General features: G+C 40.4%; 1 protein-coding gene across 3 annotated transcripts; it reads right to left on the bottom strand.

Annotated features, from left to right (window-relative positions):
* Nucleotides 1–1,093: 1,093 nt before the first annotated feature.
* Nucleotides 1,094–23,014, bottom strand: LOC149236743 (peroxisomal fatty acid beta-oxidation multifunctional protein-like). 3 transcript variants are annotated; one of them, XM_089461617.1, is made up of 8 exons: nucleotides 22,775–23,014; nucleotides 17,302–17,401; nucleotides 2,951–3,022; nucleotides 2,663–2,725; nucleotides 2,500–2,556; nucleotides 1,847–1,914; nucleotides 1,661–1,742; nucleotides 1,094–1,562 (listed from the first exon to the last, which is right to left on the bottom strand). In XM_089461617.1, exons 2-8 carry the CDS (start codon nucleotides 17,378–17,380, stop codon nucleotides 1,525–1,527), a joined length of 459 nt encoding a protein of 152 aa, XP_089317743.1. In that variant the 5' UTR covers nucleotides 17,381–17,401; nucleotides 22,775–23,014; the 3' UTR covers nucleotides 1,094–1,524. The 3 variants fall into 3 exon arrangements, with proteins under 3 accessions (XP_089317743.1, XP_089317741.1, XP_089317742.1); XM_089461615.1 differs by lacking the exon at nucleotides 1,094–1,562 and having other exon boundaries at nucleotides 1,574–1,742; XM_089461616.1 differs by lacking the exon at nucleotides 1,094–1,562 and having other exon boundaries at nucleotides 1,574–1,742; nucleotides 2,951–3,013.
* Nucleotides 23,015–23,247: the final 233 nt, after the last annotated feature.

Below are 23,247 nucleotides of genomic sequence, written 5' to 3'. Positions count from 1 at the left end.
GCTTCTTAGAACTCCTTACTTTTCTTTCAATAGATCTTTGAGTTGCCTTCTTTTTTCCTTCTTCACCTTAGATTTGATCCCATGTTAGAAAATCAGAAAGGAAAAAATAATTCTTTATATAGATAATTAATTATGACTTTCTTGTCTTTATGTTATTCTTTTATCTTTTAGTTCATCAAGAAATTAACAAAACAATAGCACAAAGATCACAAAGACCAGATATAGGGAGACAATTAGGGCAAAACCCCTATCTAGAGGAAAACCTAGTCAAGAACTCTTCCTTAATAACTTCCTGAGATAATCCAAGACTCTTGAGCTAGACACAGACTTCCTCCACACCAAGTTAGCCCTTTCTTCCTTCTAGCAGATGACAACCCTTCAACAACAACTTCGACCTAGCAACAACAACTTGTAGCATCAATTTCGACCTCACAACAACAACAATTTCAACTTGACAAATGGACAATGACTCTAATGACTCGAAATAAATTCTAGAAATCCTCAATGGGGACTTTGACTTAAAACATAATGACCCAAGCATGATACCCATGCTTTAATAAGTCATATAAATAATAATATAAATTTATTTTTCATTTTTTTGATAAATAGATTTCATTGTGATTTAAATACAATACAATTTATGAAAACCAAACCTAGTTACATTATTTAACAAATAATAGCCAATAATAACTGTCACATAATTTGACCAATAAATTATAATAAATTTACTTTAAAAAAATCACAATTTTAATAACTTTTAAACAAATTTCAAAAACCAAAAATTTATATTATACTATTCTTTCTCACTTAAAATTAAACCATAAATAATAATTTTACGGATAAACATATGAAGTGTGCAAATTTAACGATTTAAATTTACAATTCTAATAATTTCTAAAGAAATTTTGAGAAACAAAATTCATAGTACGCTATTCTTGCTCGCTTAGACTCGATCCAGAACCAAAATTTATACACCACTATTATTTTTCGCTTAGACTCGACACATAAACAGTAGCTTCCCCGGATAAAAATGCAGCATTTTCTAACTGCTTTGTAACAGAAAGAATCAGAAATAAATAATCGAGCAAAGAATAGAACTAGCAATTGTCCCAAAAGGTACAAAGAGAGGCCGGTAGGATTATTAAATTGGAATTGTTGAATTTTTCTAGCAGAGATGTTTGTTCAAGCCAAAGACTATATCCAGAATACTGAAACCATGATCGAAGACACAAAAGAATGATCAAACAAAACACATGCCAACTTATAAGACAAAACACATCATAGACTCTCTAGCTCATGATGATGAATGCAGATGGAAATCAGTGCAGAAGGCCACCCCATATAGTCATGATCGAAGCCAAGAAGCAGAAAAACCCATTCATAGATACAACAATAACGTGCACGCTAGGAGCTATGACAGTCCAATGATCTGACAAGTTTAAAGCATGGGAAAATCAACCCTCAAGAAGCCACAAATAACTTCGCAATAAAATATAAAATATAAAAGCCTGCATGCCGCCTTCTTCATTTAAGAGTCTTCAGGGCTGGAAACAAATCATTACCTATTTTCCAGAGAATTCATAGTAAGATTAGAATTGGCTATACCACAGTATGAAGTCAGCCCTGCTGAGACAGATAAATGTACATTGAGAAATCTTACCTCCAAATCCTGGAATAATCGCAAATTGAAGTTCTGGAAACCCAAGTTGCGCTTTTGGGGTTGAAATACGAGCATGACAAGACTGCGTAAATTAAATACATCCATGATAACTCAAAACATGTAAGTTCCCAAAATTCCCCTTCCAAAACATAAAATTACAAGAGATGGACAATCATTGCCACATACCATTGCTAATTCTAATCCACCACCAAGTGCAAGCCCTTGAATAGCAGCTACGGAAGGTTTCTTAGCCTCTATAACAACACCAAAAGGCCAAAAAGGTCAGAGCCAGAAAAAGGTTCCATCCTAAAAACACATAGAATCATTTTTCAAACTTTCAGGGGTGCTTAAACATCCATCAGAATCTTAATTTTTTTATGTTAACAATATCACCATATCCAGCTACGTATTACAATACAGGAAAACATGTAGAATCCTTTACCAATACATTGTTGAGTTCCTACCTATGCTATAAGAATGCTACTTTTAACTGTACCATCAAATCCAACTATACTCTACAATAAGCCTAGGTATCCATATTTTGGCACATTCCTAGAAAAGCTCAAAATGTGAAGGGTATGATAATGTTTCGCTTTATAGTATTCAAATTACACATGGAAAATAACGATATAGCAAAATGTCTTTTACAAAAATTGGTAATGTTTTTTGAAATGACAAGTCAAAGTAAAAGCAACATTCCTCTATCTTATACATTATTTGTGGATTTGATAATAGCTAACATTCCTGAGATACAGGACCCCCACTTCAGCCATACATATCACCGACAACTTGCAACTTTAGTGAAAACAAAAAAAGCAACATATATAACAAACGCCTACCTTCAACAGTATTGATCATAAGATCAACAGAAACTCTACCCAAATGCGACAAGTTCCCTGCTAGATACACAATTACAGAGAATTGAATATGAGCAAACATGGAAACCTTTGAAACAATCTGCAACAGAATTTGAATTTTGTATGAAAACTTAGTTTGGCATACCAGTCTGTTGTACTTCCTGGAGAACGTTGATGTCAAAACCACCTGAGAATTTCCCTCCATTACCTAACAATGCCAAAACAGAGACATAGACATGAAATCATCTCGCTTTTTGAACAGGAGCATTTACATCTCTCTATATATATGAATATATATAAATATTTATAACACCATTGAACATTTAGTACAGTTTCCATCCCTTCTGCAAATTGCATTCATATCACTATCACTATTAGAATCAAACAATCCTTCAAAATTAGATTGCAACCGACAACTTCAAAACATGCATACCAGTGACAACAATGGCCTTCACATCATTTCTCCTCATTGCTTTGTCATATTTTTCTTTCAAGCCTGCAAGAACTGTAAATAAAACCAATTGAATGGTTACTACAGATATTAAGTTAAATGATGACACATATGCTAATCCATTACTTACACCAAGATATCAACACACAAATGCGTATGTCATTAAGCCTTCTCTTTCAATGAACATAAAATTATGACGTAGTCAATTACTTACTGGATAGTAATATGATGAATTTGGTAAGGTTGACCTATGATTTGGAATTGGTATATGCAAGGTTCACCGAAAGTTTGTTCTTGAAATTTATTACAACGATGAATGGTTCTATGTTATGATGATCTTGATAATGCTGATCTACAATATAGAATCTGCATTATGAGATTCCCTAATGGAAAGAGCTCTTTCTTGAAATTAATTATCACAATTAAGGGTTCAACCAATTAGTAATATGTATTTGTTCTAGATATCGCTCTAACTTTTACGCTATGCATTCCACATTATGTATTTCTCGTAATCAACTATGCTTTTATTGCAAGACTTGAATATCCTTTCTTTCCATAGGCTTATCAGCATATTTCATTACTCATTTTCACAACAAAGAATGTCCAAGATAGTTCTCGTTTTTCTAACTATGCTCATAATCTTTAATCTCAAAATCACATCTCTGATTGCAAAGGTGTCATCAGGCTGACCTGATTTTATGTTTGTACTCTCTTTTCTCATTAACAAGACTTCAGAGTCCCATATTTTTTTTAACACCTCCTTCTAAAGATTCTTTAAAAGTTGATAGTTTGCATTAACTTGCAGGTCAATCTCAGGATTAGATCAAGCAAGCATCCATAAAAATGAAGATGACTCTGACAAGAGTAGACTCCTCAATTACTTTAAGCTTTGCCTACTCTATCCAAAATTTGCCAAAAAAAGTGAGAATTCAGTACAACTTCTACAATGTAATGCTAGTTTGGCCAAAAAGCAGCGTCTTCAGAAAAACAAAGAAGCATGAGAAATTTAAAGAATGTTGCCAGACTATTCTAATTCGTCTGAGTCAAATTTCCAAGTTCAACTCTGTTCTTTGAGGAAACCAAATCTAACTTGACCTTGAGTTATATATTCAGAGTCAAGGTCACAGGCGAGTCCAACTGATTCAATAAGTTCTGACTTTCAAGTGATGTTTCAGACTTTGCCATCTCTATCTAAAAGATAGAGAGAACCCAAAAAGACACTCGTTGTGTTTGTTTTTCTAACCTAATTTGACAGCAACCAACCAACAAACCTGTGTCACCTATCGAGAATCCATAGCATTTCAAGTGTGTGTATGTATATAAAATATAAAATGAGTTGTCTTTAATATTCCCGTTTTATAGATGGACGGACGGAGCTCTGCAAAAGTTTAGGGTTCCTCTGAAACCCGTGACGGCGCCTCAGACTGAAGCGCTTACTGCAATCCCTGACCCATTCCAGGCACGGTAACCGCATCGCCTCAGCACTGCGCAGGCCAAGCGCTATGGAAACACCACAGGGGGGGGCGCCAGGGCCCTCCCCAATGCAGACGGAGAAGGATTCGTATCTCCTGTTCGGTTCGATTAGCAAAGAAGTAATAAACAATGAACACGCCACAGAGCAAGGGAATAGCAATACAGAAGATCAGCCAGGTCAGGAAAAAGGACCACAGGACAAAAGGAAAAATGACAAAGAAGAAATGCCAAAGGCCACCTCAGCCACCTGCAAACCTGTTGCTGCAGAGAGGCCCAGAATCGAACTACAAGGGCACCTGGTAAATGCTAGGATAGAATTTATGAAAGAGCATGCAATCATAGGAAAATTTATAGGCATATGGCCAACAGAAAAAGCCCTCAACGGTTGGATAGCAGCCAAATGGAAACCAAAGGGAGATGTGCTGCTACAACTAGGACCAAAAGGCTTCTTCACAGTCATCTTCTATTGTGTGGAAGACAAACTCAGGGTGCTAGGTACAGGCCCACACTTCTTCAATGCTGCAGGGCTGTACATGCGAGACTGGAAACCCAGATTCAACCCAGATAAAGAAGACCTAACCTGGGCACCAGTTTGGATCCGGCTATATGGACTTCCTGATGAATATTGGGACGAAGATTCACTCAGAAGAATTGGAAATGGTGTGGGAGAATACATCAGGACAGCTGAAGAAACCAAATCCCGCAAATTCATTTCATATGCTCGCATATGTGTCTTTATAAGGTTGAATGAAGCGCTGCCAGAGTCGATAACACTCTCCCACTGGGATGAGGAATGGATTCAGCCCCTGGACTACGAACAGGTGCCCTTCCGATGTAGAAGATGCCATGCTCTAGGGCACTTATTCAGGGATTGTCCGCTAAATGCCCCAGATCTGTCTCAGAATCCCACTACCAAGCCAAATCATGATGGGTTCACCAAAGTAACCAGCAGAAGGCGATCGCACCGGAAAAATGCCAGTGGGCAAAAGTCTCAACCGAACATCCACAAAGACCAAGCATCCAAGAATAGTTTTGAAATCCTCAACAACATTCCGGAAGATCGACCCATGGAAAATCCCAGCAAATCTGACCACCCATCCTCCTCAAGCCGCCCCCCTCCCTCCTCCCCCCCCCCCCATCTCGAAAACCCCTATCATTATTCCCACCATTTTATCTAGAAATCAGGAGGATCTGGTGATTACACCCAAGAATATGGAGATAGACGGGAAACAAAAATCTACCCAGACTTCAGAGCCTGCACATGAAGACAACAGTGTCATAGAAATAATGGAAGAAGAAGCTGAAAACGTGGATCTTCAAGGACTGGACATTAATGAACTAGAGTTAGCATGCAGGAAAAGGGCCTTTGAATCCATCGCTGAAACTGACCTAGAAAAGTTGGAGATGGTCATCTCCAAAGTCTACCAACAACAGCAGTTAGGGATTCAAGCAGGCAGCACCTGGGATGGTAGACTGCGTCCAAAGGATTTTAAAAAAAGAGGAAGGAAAACAGTTCTGCAAAGAACAATAGAGCTTGGAGAAGTCCTAGTGGATTCAGGCCATTATGCGAAGCTTACGAAATACTTCAGCCCCTCTCAACCTAGTTATCAATGAAGCTCATCTCCTGGAATCTTAGAGGCCTTAACGGCCCTGCAAAATATAGAATGCTCAAAAACATGATAAAAATGGAGAAGCCGCACATATGCTTTTTTCAAGAAACCAAATGTAATAGCGATACTCTGGGACGAATACTCTCCAAAGCCTGGCCGGGCTGCCATTCTGTGGCCGTGGATGCGACTGGAGCCTCGGGAGGACTTGCCATAGCCTGGAACACTCAAGCTATCACTATAACGGATTTCCATGCAAGCCACCATCTCATTCAGGCAGCCTTTCACATTATAGGCACTCAGGTACATGGGAACTTATCCAATGTTTACTTCCCACAGGATGGAGGCAGTAAAAAAATACTCCTCGACACCATCGAGGCACTCAGTAACAGCAGACAACATCCTCTCTGGATTGTGGCGGGAGATTTTAACATGATCACCCGACTAGAGGATAAAATTGGGGGAAGAACCAGATTGGAACCTGAAGTGGAACACTTCAAGGATTTCATCCTAAATGCCTCCCTTATTGATCTGCCCTTTTGTAATGGTATCTACACTTGGAGCAATCACAGGAAAGGGAAGCATCAGATTGCCTCCAAGTTGGACCGATTCCTGATATCGGACAACGCAGTGCACATCGGGGGAGATTTCAATGCGGAGATTCTGGCTCACTCTGGGTCGGATCACTGGCCAATTGCCCTTCAATGGCAAAGACCAGGGAGCAGCACCAGGAAGTCATTTCGATTTGAAAAATTCTGGCTTACCCACCCGGCATTCAAGGACTTCGTCAAAACTACTTGGGCCTCCTTTGTTCCTCCAGAAGGCACCAAAATGTTCATTCTCCAGCAGAAGCTAAGGTACCTAAAAAGACACCTCAAACAATGGAATAAGGAGACCTTTGGGAACATCTTCGAAGCCCAACAACAACTCAATCAGGAGCTCAAGCTTCTCCACCAGGAGGTCATCAATTCAGGGCATACAGAGGCTACACTAGAAGAAGAAAAGCACATCTACAATCAACTTGAGGAAAGAAGAAAACAAGAAGAAATTTATTGGAAACAGAAATCAAGGGTGAGATGGCTCAAAGAAGGAGAGCGTAATACCAAATTCTTCCACAACACTACAGTGCAACGAAGAATGCACAACAAGATCTCATTCATCCAGAACCAGGCAGGAGGTAAAGAGGAGGAGCATGAGAAAATTGAGGAAACCCTCCTCAATCATTTCAAACAAGTCCACCAAGAACAAACAGGGGATCGGACGGCAGCTATAGAGAAAATCACAAGCAATATTCCCAGGTTAATAACGGAGGAGCAAAACGATCTGCTCATGAGCCCGATTCTCAGCCACGAGGTGGACGAAGCAATGGCGCAACTTAAAGAAGGTAAGGCTCCTGGTCCTGATGGCTTTACCACTGATTTTTTTCATGCTTTCTGGGACATGATTAAGGTAGAGGTCTGGCAAATTGTGGAGGAATCTCGAGCCCTTCGATGGATGCTGCCCTCTCTAAACTCTACCTTCATCACTCTTATTCCCAAAGAAGAGAACTCCATCACACCTGACAAATTCAGGCCCATAGCCCTATGCAATGTTCTCTATAAAGTCATTACCAAAGTCATAGCCAACAGGCTCAAGCCCCTTCTCCCTCAAATCATCTCACCTGAGCAATCAGGCTATGTGGAAGGCCGACAAATAATGGATGGTATAATGCTCTCCCATGAGATCCTTCACTCTCTCAAGCTCTCCAAAAAAGCGGGCATGTTACTCAAGCTTGACCTATCCAAAGCATTTGACAAACTCAGCTGGGCCTATATTCAGAACATGCTGAGAGCCTTTGGCTTCTGTGCCACTTGGGTAAGATGGATAATGAGCCTCATCTCCTCCTCTCACTTTTCCATTCTTGTCAATGGGCTGCCTTCCCACCCCTTCAAGCCCTCCAGAGGCATCAGGCAAGGGGATCCTTTATCCCCCTTCTTATTTGTAATAATGGCGGAGGGCCTAGGTCGGCACATCAAGCAAGCTAGGCAAGATAATCATATTCGGGGTATCTCAATCCACAACTCCCCTGCTTCCACCCACCAGCAATTTGTGGATGATACCATGCTGTATGGCCATCCCTCTGCTCAGGAAGCCTCTTGTCTGAAATCTTTGCTTAATGACTTCTCCAATGCTTCAGGCACCCAAATCAACAGCACAAAATCCGAAATTTTCTTCTTCCATACCCCTCCCTCTGTCAAGCGGGCTGTCTCTCGCATTCTGGGTTTTCAATCGGCCTCTCTCCCTTCCACTTACCTAGGAGCGCCTCTCACCGCCTCCGCCATAAAGCAACCAGCTTGGAGACGACTTATTGAGAAAATGGAAGGCAAATTGAATCAATGGACTCACCGCTCCCTCAACTTAGCAAGTAGAGCAGTGCTCCTCAAAGCCATCCTTCAAGCCATGCCCCTATACTTGTTCTCCATCCTAGCTGCTCCAAAATGGGTCCTGAAAAGGCTGAGAAACTTACAGCGCAATTTTCTTTGGGGAAGTTCAGCTACCAATCATAAATGGGCGCTTGTCAAATGGGATACCACCAGCAAGCCCAAGCACAAAGGTGGAATTGGACTCCGAGACCCTGAACACAGTAATATCATCATGACAGCCAAAATCTGGTGGCAATGGTTAACAAATCCGGACAAACCATGGGCCAAAATTTGGAATGCCAAGTACACCAACAATATGCCGCATGCAGAGCTTATACGATTCACCCCCACAAGTCCAGGTTCACTCATTTGGAATGCGGCCAAGCAGCACCACCAATTGATTCAGAAACATAGTTTCTGGGAAATAAGGAATGGTCAACATGCCAGATTCTGGCAAGATGCATGGAACCAACTTCCCAAACTATCCAATGCACTACCAGCAGCTATTATTCCAGAAGGGCAAGAGCAACAGCACGCCAAAGTCCACCAATTCTGGAATTCGGACACGGGAAGCGGCTTCAGGAAATGGCTTGCTAGCAACCAAATAATAACCACCAACAGACCGCAGGAAGCAGAAGCCCTTAGCACTGAATTGGCAAAAAGAAGAATTAAGCACAACATCAGTGACGACATCCTCAGATGGGGCTACCTCCCCAAGGGCGCTTACTCCACCTCTGAAGCCTACAATCTTTTGGAAGACCCTCCCGTCAAACCTGATCCTCTATGGTCCAGGATTTGGAGTTTCAAAACTTGGCCCAAAATCAATCACTTTCTATGGCTAGTGGGACACAAAAAAATTCTCACATGGGATAAATTGCAAAAACGCAACTTCCATGGGCCCTCAGTCTGCCACAATTGCTTTCAGAATGAGGAAACATTACAGCATCTTCTAGACTCATGTCCGCTTGCTACTCAACTATGGGAGAAGATAGAATTTAGGAGTCAAAGACGTTGCAGAGAAATGGGAAGCATAATAAACACCATTAGGCAATGGTCTAAAAGCCCTTACAAAAGTGGCTTGCTTAATCATCTGTGGAATCTAATTCCAGGTTTTCTCCTATGGAATATTTGGAAGGAACGGAATAGGCGCATCTTCAAAAACAGCAGCTTGAATAGGGAAGACATATGGAACAGCATGCACGCCAACATCCAAGAAACCATGTTACTGAAATCCTGGACCCAACAAGATCTCCCAACGGATGATAATGAGAAAAACATATTATCTAACTGGGGACTGCAACTGACTCAAGAACCAACCTCTCAGCGGGCAGCAAATAACAATGATAAGGGAAAGGTAAATTGGGAAGCCCCGCCTATCCATTCATACAAACTAAACTTTGATGGCGCTTCCAAGGGCAATCCAGGACCTGCAGGATTTGGAGGAGTCATCAGAGATCACCTAGGAACTCTGCAACAACTCTACTTTGGCAATCTAGGTTGGGATACCAATAATTCAGCAGAGCTGGAGGGCATGTGGCAAGGACTTCTTACTGCAAGGAGACACAATCTTCAACCACTGATAGTGGAGGGGGACTCCCAAATACTCATAAACATGGCTATTCGAATCCAGAATGGGTCGAAAGCTAGGAAAATAGCCAATAGTTGGAGACTAGAGGCCAGACTCAGTAGCATGGCGGAGGAAATAGGCAACTACAATGCCATCTCTTTCAATCACACCAAAAGGGAAGGTAATAAAGTGGCTGATCTTCTTGCCAACATAGGGGTTGATTCAGATAAGGCCTTCCTTGAGGGACACCTGAACATCATCCCAACTAATCAAAGGAAGCTGGAATGTGAGAGTCTCATCCTTAGGGACAAAGAGACCCCGGATGCGGGTGGCGGGACGGCAACAATGGGCATGCCACATGCTATGCATGGGCTGCCCCGTGTAGACAATACGGCCTCCATATGAAGGCCGTCAACCAGAACCTGAACCCATTGCTGCGTTTAATGGAGTTAATGGTGAGGGCGGTAGGTTTATGGGGCTGTACAGAGCACTTAATGCGCGCCTGTATCGAGAGCATGAGGCAGAGCATAACAAGAGCAATGGAGGGTGCAGGGAATGTATGTCGGGCGAATTTGGGGAAAGAAGGAATTGCAGAGAGCCGAGGCGGTGGCAGCTCCATCCACTTCATCGTCGGGTGTCTGGTGGTTACTATCGTTGCCATAGCCTCTCTGGTTGCTGGTCCTGTAGCCGGAAGCACTTGGCTCAATTGCTGGGTGAGAACCGGAATTGGTCCACCTCGCCACCAAGGAACGGGTCTCAGAGAGGAAATTGGGCACCAGAGAAAGATTTGGGAGGTAATTGGTTCAGTCTTCGACTCCAAGCTCACCTGCACACACACAAGAGCAGAATCAGTTTCACCATGGCTAAACTCCGTCAGCGACAGCCGTGTAGAAGAGGTCCAGCTAGAGGCTCTTCCTCGCGAGCTCCAGCAGTGGATGAACATCACCACTGTTGTTGCTGCTACTGCCATCGAAGAGCCAAAGCCACTCCACTTCCAATCAGCCAGTTTTTGGAGGTTGGAAGTGCTGATGAGGACAAATCAGAACTTCCCTCCTTTGGCTCAGTGGTTTTCACATTGCCGAGGGCTGAGAGCTTCCCAGGGCTCAGTGCCCACATCTCAATTATGTTTACCAGAACTCCGGAAGGAAATGGGGAATCTGCCCCTCAAGACCCGCAGAAGAAGCAAGCGGAGGGCAAAGGCAAAGAAATTGTCCATGGATTACCGGAGGCAGGGGAACATAGCTCCGCTTTGGAGCCACCAGCGTCTGAGGCTGGTCAGCACGAATCGTCTCCTCCGATGGGGCTTGCTCCTCAGGGTATTGATGACGAGGCATGGCGCAAGATGTGGAAGGGTAAACCAGAGGGAGAAGGCTGGGCGTACATCGTGGAGGACAACAGCCTTGCCGAAGAAGCTGATGCCTTCTTCGCGTCCCTTCCTTCTTCCTCAACACATCGAGAGGATCAAAATTGACACGGGTAATTCTCTCTTGCGCTTTCGTTTTGATGGCTGGAAGTGGTTGCCTACCTATTCGCCTGCTGTAATTTTGTTTGGAAGCTGGTCGGGTCTCATTTTCAATGGGTCAATTCTCAATTTCAATTTTGTCGGGTTGCTCAATCAATCCCATTTGGTAATTCGCCCCTGGTTATTAAGTCAATCCCATCTGGCGATTCGCCCCTGCGTGGGCAGTAATGTTTTGAATCCTCCTCCTGAGGCTCCAATGGGAGCCCGCTGATGTTTATTTCTGGTTCTGCTTATATGGTCTGGTGCTGCCCCTGCGTGGGAGCGTTATATCAGTGCTTGGTCTGTTTTGTTTTGTGAAGGCTTTCCCGGGAGGGAGACCTCAGAATTTGGTTTTTGGTTCCCAGCGAGCTATCAGAAGCCCTGGAAGACTCGCCTCACAGTTTGTAATTTTCACTTGTACAGTTAATATATGAATTAGATAGCTTTTACGTAGAAAAAAAAAATATTCCCGTTTTATAGCTGTCATAAATACTTGTATTAATCAAAAACACATTTTCTCCCCTGAAGCTATTTTTTCCTTTGTTGAGCTATGGTCTAGAGGTCGAGACAGGGAAGTCACCACAATAACAACCCAGGTTCAAACTGCAGCTGGAATAGAGCCCCACTCGTGTATGAATCGGCGAAGATTTACAGCACCCGCATTAATAGAGGCTTTATGGGATGAAGTTGGGATTTATTGCTCCCAACAGACCATAAAAAAGTGTTTACCCCTGCCCAGAAAAAGTAAATTTAGTGTATTTTTTACATTCCCAAATCAATTGACAAGTTTTTCCAGAGTTCGAATTAACTCTTGATATTGGGAACCTGTGTAGACCTAAGAAATCGTCTAAAAGGCCAATCCCTCGGTTGGTTCAGCTGCTCTCGGTAGGTGTTACGTTGGCCCATGCCTGATCACTAAGCCACCTCCGTAAGTAGCTTGGTTGCTCCACAATATTTTTTGGATAATTTATACTTGTCTGTGCACTCTAGGGTATGTCTGCCTAAAACTAAAATATTTCTTGTAAACCTACGCTTATGGTTTAGCCACAGTTTTTTAGAATATAAATTAGTGACAAGGTACATATTGTGCAAATTCGGAAGTACCTCAAGCGACTCAAAGATCCTTATAGTCTTACAGTACCGTCAAAACATCAATGAAATAAGAACATTTGCCAATCATTCCCAATACTGATCCTACCCATTAAGAGATGCGGTTCAATCAAGGAAATTGCCATGTATTTCGATCACTTAATTTACCCTTTGCAGACCCTTTTTAAAGGCTGACTGGACTCCTTATGGCTTTGTAATAATTTTTTATAAGTGGTTCATATTAGTAGGCCTTGGAGGCATCGACATAAAGTGCCCACACTTAGGGCAGGCAGTGTGAGACCCATCACTTGGAAGCAGTGTGCTTCTTTTGTGAATCTTGTGCATAATTCATGATATATTAACTATTTTCTGAACAATGCACAATTTTTTTTTTTTAATATGCTATATTCGGGTGTACTCACTGTGCTTGTGCATTTTTGCACATTATAGGGAATCACTTTCATTAAACATATGTTGAATAGCAGCCATTGCATATAACGAACACGCTATTCAAACACTATGTATAGCTATTGAATCTGAAAGTTCACACATTCCTTCAGTCCAGGCATCTAGAAGAACTATCTGGGGCCAAGCTCATGTTTGTAATAACAGCTATCTGGGTCCTCCCTCTTGTCAGAAACAGGACCCTGAAAACAACATCCAGACCATAACAACAATCAGATTCCATCAGTCACACAACTGTGGCCAGATTGCAGACTATCATGGGCAGTTTCTATTTATTTGCAGCCTAACCAACCCATCTAAATGCAACGATCTGCAGAAAGAGGAGTAATTAAATTCCCATTTTCCTTTCGTACAAAGTTACAAAGAGGGAAATGGAGTATGATGTGCAAGGGGAAAGAATGTGGGCAATTTCGATATAATTTTAGCCTTACCAACCCATGTAATTTCATGGACTGCAAGGAAGGGCTTTGAATGACCTCGCCTCCTACCTATCCTTAGGTGTGCACAATCAAAATTTTCTCTGAAAATGTGTGCTCATACCATGTTTTGTCTAATAGTATTGTTAGTATGTCAGTTTCTTAAGCAGCACACATGCAGAATTCAGAGTAGAATGACATGGATAGGCCTCCACAATATTTTTTGGATAATTTATACTTGTCTGTGCACTCTAGGGTATGTCTGCCTAAAACTATATATTTCTTGTAAACCTACGCTTATGGTTTAGCCACAATTTTTTAGAATATAAATTTTAACTGTTTTTGTGCAAAAAAAGAGCAAGTTTAACACAAAGAAACTGTATAGAAGATTGTGTGTTCGTAAAAGATGTTAGAACCTCAAAGGTACTGATCAAATCAAAATGACAGGTCTTAAATATAAACCAAATATGCAGAATCCGGAAAGGTATCTCAAAGTCTTGTTGATTCCATACTTTAATTTCTTTGATTATTTTGTCATTTTATGCTCCCTATTCTTCAATCTCACGCTGATTGATGATCCTTGATACTGCTTCCCTTAAAGTTTTTGGATTTGGTAAATTAAATTCCTCAACAATATCATAGTCATAATCCAAAATCTCATTGCAAAGTTGGATGATACTTTTAATCCATTCTTGAATTTCTGTAAAATCATATTTTCTTTGCCCTAATGAGGCAAACATAAGTTTTACATTTTTCTTCGGAACCTTTTCAATATTTTCTGGGTTGAACTGTTTTTCCCAATCCAGGATTAAGATGAATCTTTGCTTGATATTCTTGTCTTGTACCATTAGAGACTCAATCATGTCACTTAGATGAACAATATATTGATAATATCTATATATTTTGTCTAGCTGCATATAAAACTTAATCTGATTCTTTTGTAGTAAGTAATTAACCTGCAAGGCCTGTTGTTTGAACATAATCATACTTTAACCAACTTCCTGATTTTTTCTTACATGCAACTGAAGAGTTTCAACCTGTTGTTTTAATGCGGAAGAGATTATCTCTATTTTACTTTCATCTTCTTCATTTAAAATTCTGATCTAATCCTCATTATCGTTTCTTATATTTGCAACTTGTTGAGCATATTTGCTCTCCATTTCTGCCAATTTATTCTATGATTCATTTTAACAATTTAACCTTTCTGTATTGAAATCCTCCACTAACTATTGCTGAGATATTGAAAAACCTTCTCTGAGAGTGGCATAATGTGTTTGCCACTATTCTTCATTAAATATTCTACTTTTCTCCAATTCAACTTCCAGTTCTTTGATTCTCCAAACTTTCTGATCATAATCAATAGAAAGTCCACTCACTACATTTTGTTGGTAATAAAAATAGGAACCAAGAGCTTGAGTGGATTCTTGAACTTTTTCCTTCGGATGGCCAATAGCCTACCAACTGAACTTTTTCCTGGTCCTTTTCACAACCAATTTGGTTTGAGAATTTTAATAATTAGTGAGAGATGACACTGTGTCAACTTCAAATAATGGTTTGAAAATATATACTATTAGTGGAATACTAGTTGAAAAAGGTGTTACTAAAACATTTGGAGATAAATCTTCAGAGAATACTCTGGAGTTTGGAAAGACTTCAAATCTATTTTATAGTTTTCTGGCACTGTTGGTGTTGAAGTAAGATAAATTTCTTTATTGATACTGTCTGCAGCTTTTTGAACATCCTTAATCTCTTTAACTGATTCTTTTTCTTCTTCCACCTAGGCAGTATCTTTTCTTGATTATATTTCCAACTGATTTGTTTGTTATGGTGAGTCAACATCAATAATTAGTGTCTCCTGTGTCCTTTCCGGATCACGCCAATACAGTGCATGACTTTAAAGTTTATTTTAATCAATGTTCTGTTTTTCATATTGCGCGAATTTTTGTATATGTGAATAGAATGCTTTTTGATTTTAGAATAACATTAGCGTTGCAAAATTTTAGTTTAAAATAACTCTAATTCGCAACCGTATTTTTCAACTCTACTGAAAAGTGTAGGGTTTTTATCTTATATACCCTTAATATAGAAAGCATTGCCTTCGTTTCGAAATTTGAGCAATTCTCTTGTCGGGTATCATTAGGTATCCTTTTCTAGCAAGATTGCACCGCCTTGGTTGCTCAACGCTGGTTTTTGGACAGTTCTGTTTTCTATTTCTATTTTTCGTCTTTATTCTGTCTTCGTCCCAACTGTTATAGGATTTCTCAACTGCAATGATGTATCCAATTTTGAGAATAACTGACTGAAATTTAATATTTACCTTTTATCGTAACTCGCAATGAATGATATCGTTCTAAACCACTCAATGTTCCGCAAGCAACACACTGACCGAGAGCAGAGTATGATTTCATCCAATAGACACTTACTGAGTCTTCTTGTTGAAAGAGCTGAATATTTCTATTTCATTTTAGAAGAAACTTCGAGAAACACACCCTGAGGTCTAGGGATGCACTACATAACACGAACTTGCCGGTACTTACCTATTCTGCTAAAATGGCCTGGGATTTGTTGCCTGCCTCATCACTTTTCGATGTGCTATTCATTTGGCACATACAACAGCAGGGATAGAACCCTGATGTAAGGCTTAAAACTTTGTTGACCTCACAACTTACAAGTGAACCAAGTGCCTGCTTGCAAGAGCTGAATAGTTCTATTCTTGCTATTCTGAGGTTTTGTGTCATTACAAGCATGTTGAGATTATTTTTTGATGCATACGATTGACGTCTTGCAATATCTGTCTGACCAAATGCAAAAACCCTATGTGATTTGTGGACTTTGGACTCTGTGTCCAAGGATGTCCCCTTTACGAAATAAATATAGGCATTATAGACTTACAAAAGATAAATAGGTACAATGGTTGTTCTAATTCCTTAGAGAACCTTTTAACAATTCCAGAGCCCTGTAATTTACTTGTGGTTTCTGCGTTATTAATGACTTGCTTGTAATTGCCCTTGTTCAGCAGGGGCTTCGCGATGAAAGCACATCTTTACAAGTCCTAAAAGAACCTAGAAGAGCACAATAGGTAAACAAACTATTAACCTGGGCTGGTAGATCTGCCACCTATTCTTTTTCTTGTGGATAACACGAAACATGGGTCATCCGGACCATAACCTAACTTCCTAGAGGATAAGTAAAAACGCGAGACTTTTTTTCTTAGCACAAACATCTGGGCAATAGCACCTACAAAAAGAGACACTTTACAGTTTACGTTGCAGCATCCGTGAGTCAATAAGGTCATCAGGATTTTCACCTGTTCTTGGATACAGTGTTTCTATAGAAGCCCACTTGGCAAGATTTGAACCTGAGTGAACCTGGTCTTGGATGCGGCTTCCGTACGGAAACCTGACTGCGGAGATTTAAATCTGGGTGATCGTTACAACAAGCGCCCCAACTTGCCGCTAGACCACAGCGGAGCCAGCAAAAACATAATAATTAAATCGGAGCCTTCTCTTTCTTTCTATTAAAGAAAGAGATCATGTCATCGAACATGAAATTAAGGACTGGAATAACCACATAGGGGTTGTTTTGAATATTTATCCTTCCAAATTTTGATGTCTCGAGACTGGCCAAAATTGCATTTGCATAGAAAAGTGTTTTTTCGACGTTTCACTATACCAACTTTCATTTACAAACCCGCATTGTATTTTAGACACCTGACATACTACAATTCATTGAAATACTCAGAGACTTTACTCCCGGGACTGCAATTAGTGAAAAAATAAACAAAAGTTGCGAATGGCTGATGCAATTTCATACTTGAGTGACAACCGCCTTTGCCTTCCAATCCGTGCGAAATCGGCTTCACGGTCTCAAACGACGCCCGCTCCACTGCCATAACACCGATCTCCGCCTTCACCTTGTCAGGCCAGGGTAACTCCAGCTATTGTTGAACGCAAGACAGAACTGATTATTTCACATTAGATAACTATTATTTATATACATAAGAAACGGATCAGTTCATCTTCTAGATGACTGTCCGGCTTCACCTCATCCGTTTCGGATTAGGTGTCAACATTCCCCCCCTTAATCTGAAGGGATGTTGGTGAGTCCAAGCATCGTTCTGAATCTTTCAAGCTTTTCTCTTCCAAGCGCTTTGGTGAAGATGTCTGCAATTTGTTCGTTTGTGGAACAATGACGGAGATGGATTGTTTTGGCCTCAACATGATGTCGGATCAGATGATATTTAGTATTGATGTGCTTAGTACGATCATGGAACTTTGGATTTTTGGCCAACTTTATTGCAGATGTGTTATCAATCATGAGTGGAGTAGATTGTATTTGTTTTACTTGCAAATCTTCAAGAATTTTCCTGAGCCACACAATTTCTTTCGTTGCTTCAGCTGCTGCCACGTATTCTGCTTCTGTTGTGGAATCTGCTGGTACTGATTGTTTGCGTGATCTCCAGGAGACAGCGCCTGATCCAAGACTCATAGCATATCCTGAAGTAGATACCCTAGTTTCTTTGTCTCCATCGAAGTCTGAATCAGAGTATCCAATCAAGTTGAAGTCGTCCACCTGTGTATACTTGATTCCAAGGTCTTGAGTTCCCTTCAAGTACCTTAGAACTCTTTTTGCAGCAGACCAATGTCCCTCACAAGGCTTTTGCATAAACCTGGAGAGGATTCCAATAGCAAATGAAATGTCTGGTCTGGTAGTAGTGAGGTAGATGAGACTTCCTACACGCTGTCTATACCTTGTTGCATCCTCAAATTCCTTTCCTTCAGTAGATGTGAGCTTCAAGTTTTGTTCCATTGGAGTAGAAAGGGGATTGCACTCTGTCATGCCAAATCTGTATAACAAATCTCCAATGTATTTCTTTTGAGAAAGAAATATGGACTTTGGATGCTGGGTTACTTCAATGCCAAGATAGTAATGAACATAGCCCAAATCAGTCATTTCAAAAAATTTTCCTAATTCTTTCTTTATGGATGCAATATAGCTTTCATTGTTCCCTGTCATTAAAAGATCATCTACATATACCACAAGATATACAACTGTTTTGCCAACTTTCTTGACAAATAAAGTTGCATCATCAAGATCAAAATGTTTGAAGTTGAGTTTCAGAAGATGCTCAGTTAGTTTTTCATACCAGGCTCGTGGTGCTTGTTTGAGGCCACACAAGGACTTCACAAGTTTGCATACTTTGTGTTCATGTCCTTTCACAGCAAATCCTTCAGGCTGGGACATAAAAACATTCTCTTTTAGATCTCCATTCAAGAATGCAGTTTTTACATCCATTTGATGGACTTTCCAACCGTTCTGAGCAGCTAGTGCAAAGAGTGTCCGGATGGTGGCCCATTTTGCTGTGGGAGCAAAAGTTTCCTCATAATCGACCCCTTCCTTTTGTGCAAAACCTTTTGCCACAAGCCTAGCTTTGTGCTTGTCAAGTGAGCCATCAGCTTTGTACTTGTTCTTGTAGACCCACTTGCAGCCAATTGGTTTGGTTCCAAATGGAGGATCAACCAGCTTCCAAGTGCCATACTTTATGAGGGCATCATACTCCTTCTGCATTGCTTCTTTCCATTCATCATGAGAAGCAGCTTCTTTGAAGGAAGTTGGTTCAAAATCTGTAGACAAGTTCAATTCACAATCATAAGTAACATCCATATCAACAGGTGAATTAGAGTTATCTACATCACCTCCATCTTGTCGGTTTGAATTTCGGGTTCCTGTTTTTCCAATTTCATCAGGATGAACACTTTCAAGTGTCTTTGTCAGCCACTTTGGAGGACCTTTCTGAGATGGTCCAGGCTGTTCTGTTGATGGAGTTGGGTCTGAATCAAGATTGAGTCTCCCAATTCTATCAATTACATCACTTAAAGCATCATCCGTTGTTGGAGTGTCATGCAGGGGAGATTGTTCTTCAGAAGAAGATTCCACATGTTGATCTAGTATAGGAATCCCCCCTTCAAGATGTGGAATCTGATTATCAAACTCTTGAAATGATTTTGGTTTTGTGAATCTATCCAAGCGATCAAGTTGCCGCTCAACAACACTATCAGATTTGGATGATTCAAGAAAAATGACATCTCTAGATAAAACAAACTTTTTATTTACTTCATCATAAAGGCGGTATGCTTTAGATGTGTTTGAATACCCCAGGAAGATACACTTACGACTTCTAGCACCAATTTTGTTTCTATGTACCTTTGGTATTAAAGCATAACAGGTGGAACCAAATATCCTGAGATGTTTTACCGAAGGAACATGTCCATACCACAATTCATAAGGAGTCTTGTTTCTTATAGCACTAGATGGACATCTATTCTTTATATATGCAGCACATAGAACAGCATCAGCCCAAAACATTGTCTTTACATTTTTGAAGAAAAGCATGGATCGTACCATATTCAAAATTGTTCTGTTCATTCTTTCAGCTACACCATTCTGTTGAGGATTATAAGGCACAGTTGTTTGATGTTTAATCCCATGTTGGCGAAGATAGTGTTCAAATTCATTTGATGTATATTCTTTTCCATTATCAGTGCGAATAGACCCAATATGAGATTGTGCATCATTTTCAATCCACTTATGAAAATTCTTGAATGTTTGAAAAGCATCAGATTTGTTCTTCAATAAATAAACCCAACACATTCTGGTGTAATCATCAATAAATGTCATGATATACTTATTTCCATTTGCAGAAGGAACATGCATTGGACCACATAAATCTGAATGAATAAGTTCAAGCTTCCTATGTGCTCTTGAATGTGAATCATGAAAAGATTGTTTGCTATGCTTTCCTAGAATGCAAGCATCACATTGTTTATGTTTTTTAGGAATTGTAGGCAAACCAGCAACACCATTTTTCTTCAACAAGCGGAGACTATCATAGTTTAAATGTCCAAATCTAGCATGCCATAATAAACTTGATGGAAGTGTACCTTCATCATGATGAGAAATATATGAAAAATGTTGTGCATGAGCAGAGGTTCCTTGCAGTTTAAGAAGTCTTTCTTCTTCTATACCCCTCATGACAAGTGAATGGTCAGATGCCTTTCTTACCTCAAGCTTTCCATCAAACATATGAATGGAGTGACCTTGCTGGCGGATGTGTACAAGGGACAGCAAGTTTCTCTTGAGCTGTGGGAGATATAGAACATGATCCAGAAGAAAGTCTGGAAGACCAGGTAGTTTAAGCCTGACTGTGCCAAGCCCTGATGGCTTGATTTTTGACTGATCTGCAAAGTATACTGCTCCATCAACATTATCAGTGAAATCTTCAAAAAAATCTTTCCTATGAGTCATATGACAGGTTGCTCCTGAATCAAGCAACCAGTCATTTTTCGAAGAAGTAAGTGAAGCATTAAACAGATCTTCATTTACTCCAATGTTACATTGTGCCTCAATATAGTGAGCGGATTCAGGTGCTTTACCTTTGTCTGAGTCATCAGTTTTACCTTTCTGCTGATTTCTTCTCTGCTCAATCTTTTCCCATGGTAGCTTGCATGTAGAAGCATCATGAGATCCTTTTTGTTTGCAGCGAATGCAATGTAAGTCTGCCTTTTCTTCTTGAGGGTGTCTGCCCCCCCTGCCTCTGAAGTATCTTCTTCTTTCTCTTGAATGCATACTGTAACAAAATATCTCTGCCAAAAACTTCTGTAAAAATATCCTTATATGATTGCCTTATGCATTATATATATCACTGCTCACATATATATATCATTGTTCAAAAAAACAAGGGGGCTCAATACACTGTTCACTGCTCACATATATCACTGTTCAAAAATCAAAGGGCGCTCAAATAGTGTTCACTGCTCAAAGACTGCTCACATATATCACTATATTACTGTTTAACAAAAAAATGAGGGCGCTCAATACACTGTTCACAAAAAAAGGCGCTCACATATATATATATGACATGAAAACACTGTATTCGGCCTTGTCTTTCACGCAAACACTGTTTCAAAAAAAAACTCGGTTCTTACGCATAATATATATGCTGCTACATATGATGCAATACCATACCCTTTATCGCATAATATATATGCTGCCACATATGTACCCACAGCATGCAATTTATAGAGATTGACCTTCAACGTCCTTGCCTTATGAAACTTACTCCGCGCAATGACGTTCTTGCACTTCTTATATCACCCTGACGAGAACCGACATGTCACAACTCACATCAAGGCCGACAAAGCAGTCTTTACAAACCACAGTTCAGTTTTCATGCTTCAATAATAAAAAAAACGCAGTCTTATCAACACAGTCTTCAACAGATATTTCAAGAACGATGACCATTACAATACCCAGTCTTCGATGACCATTACAAAACGCAGTCTTCAATTAATACAACGCAGTCTTCGATGACCATTACAAAACGCAGTCTTCAATTAATACAACGCAGTCTTCGATGACCATTACACAAGGCAGTGACCATTACTATACGATACATTACAGGCTTTCACTGGAATGCCAAAAGAGCCAGAAGGTTGGCCGTATTCCATTCATCATTGAATAGCAAATATTTCAATGAATATACCCACAGTTCTTTAAAAAAACGCAGTCACTGTTCTATATATCACAGCGATTTAATAAAAGGCGCAGTCACAGTTCAATATACCAGGTCTTCAATACGTTTAAACTCAGGTCTTCAATACATTGCTTCAATGCAGTCATTAAAAAAACGAAAAAGAACGCAGCAATACGCAGTAATAAACCACAGTTCTTTTTTTTTTTTTTTTTTTAAAACGCAGCAATAGACTGTTCTACCATAAACCACAGTCATATTTCAGGTGAGATGGGGGTAGAGTAATAAACCCAACCAACAACTGTTCTACCATGTCTTCAAAGCATTCACCGTCAGTCTTGATTAAACTAAGAAGGCAGCCAAAATCTTGAACGCATACCACAGTCACCATTAAAAGAAAACGATACCTCAATTCTCAGTTCAACAGCATCAACGCATAGGTGTAACGGACCTCAACGCAGCATTCCAGGGAATGAACGGATCAACTCAGGGCGCCAGTACTCAAGGTCTGAGGGCGCAGTCTGGCAGTCAGTGAGCAGTGTCAGGACAGAACAGACCAGGAGTTACAACCAATTTGGGACCTGTGCTCTGATACCATGTCAGGCCAGGGTAACTCCAGCTATTGTTGAACGCAAGACATAACTGATTATTTCACATTAGATAACTATTATTTATATACACAAGAAACGGATCAGTTCATCTTCTAGATGACTGTCCGGCTTCACCTCATCCGTTTCGGATTAGGTGTCAACACACCTTAACCTCATAATTCTCGGCGCTGTGAATAAACAGAAATCAGGACAGATGCTACAAACGGACGGAAAGCAGGAAGTTCTAATGTCATGGAAGCACGGAAACCCCGCAGAACAGGGTTTCCAAAGCACAAATCTGTTGATCGTGCATCGCAGAACAGGGGTTTCAAGCCACGAATGTGTGCACCGCAAAACAGGGACCGCATAACTGGGTTTTCTAGAGTGTTGAGCGATAATGCTACCAAATAGGAAGTTCTAGGCGCTCTGAATAAACAGAAATCAGGACAGATGTTACCAAACTGACGGAAAGCAGGAAAATCAGGAAGTTCTAGGCGTTGAGAATAAACAGAAATCACGACAGATGCCCGCGGAATATGGACACCAGGTGTCAACCTGAGAACGAAAAGGACGACGAAAGTCTGTTTCAAAGGAAAGCCTATCGGTATAAATATCAGTGCATGTCGAAAAGATTAAAAG

This window comes from Pinus tabuliformis, chromosome 8 (assembly GCF_031772625.1).
Source record: "Pinus tabuliformis cultivar Carrire ecotype Pingquan chromosome 8, CPIR1, whole genome shotgun sequence".
Classification (NCBI taxonomy): Eukaryota; Viridiplantae; Streptophyta; class Pinopsida; order Pinales; family Pinaceae; genus Pinus; species Pinus tabuliformis.
Note: the sequence above shows the minus strand (reverse complement) of the source record. Positions and strands in the feature narration are given on the sequence as shown.

Excerpts from the sequence above, each read along its gene's own strand:
- LOC149236743 (XM_089461615.1), bottom strand. The coding sequence starts at position 17,380 with ATGGCAGTGGAGCGGGCGTCGTTTGAGACCGTGAAGCCGATTTCGCAC. Across the intron at positions 2,557-2,662 it reads CCAGGAAGTACAACAGACTG|GGAACTTGTCGCATTTGGGT; the intron begins GTATGCCAAACT and ends TGTATCTAGCAG. Across the intron at positions 1,743-1,846 it reads GTGGATTAGAATTAGCAATG|TCTTGTCATGCTCGTATTTC; the intron begins GTATGTGGCAAT and ends TAATTTACGCAG.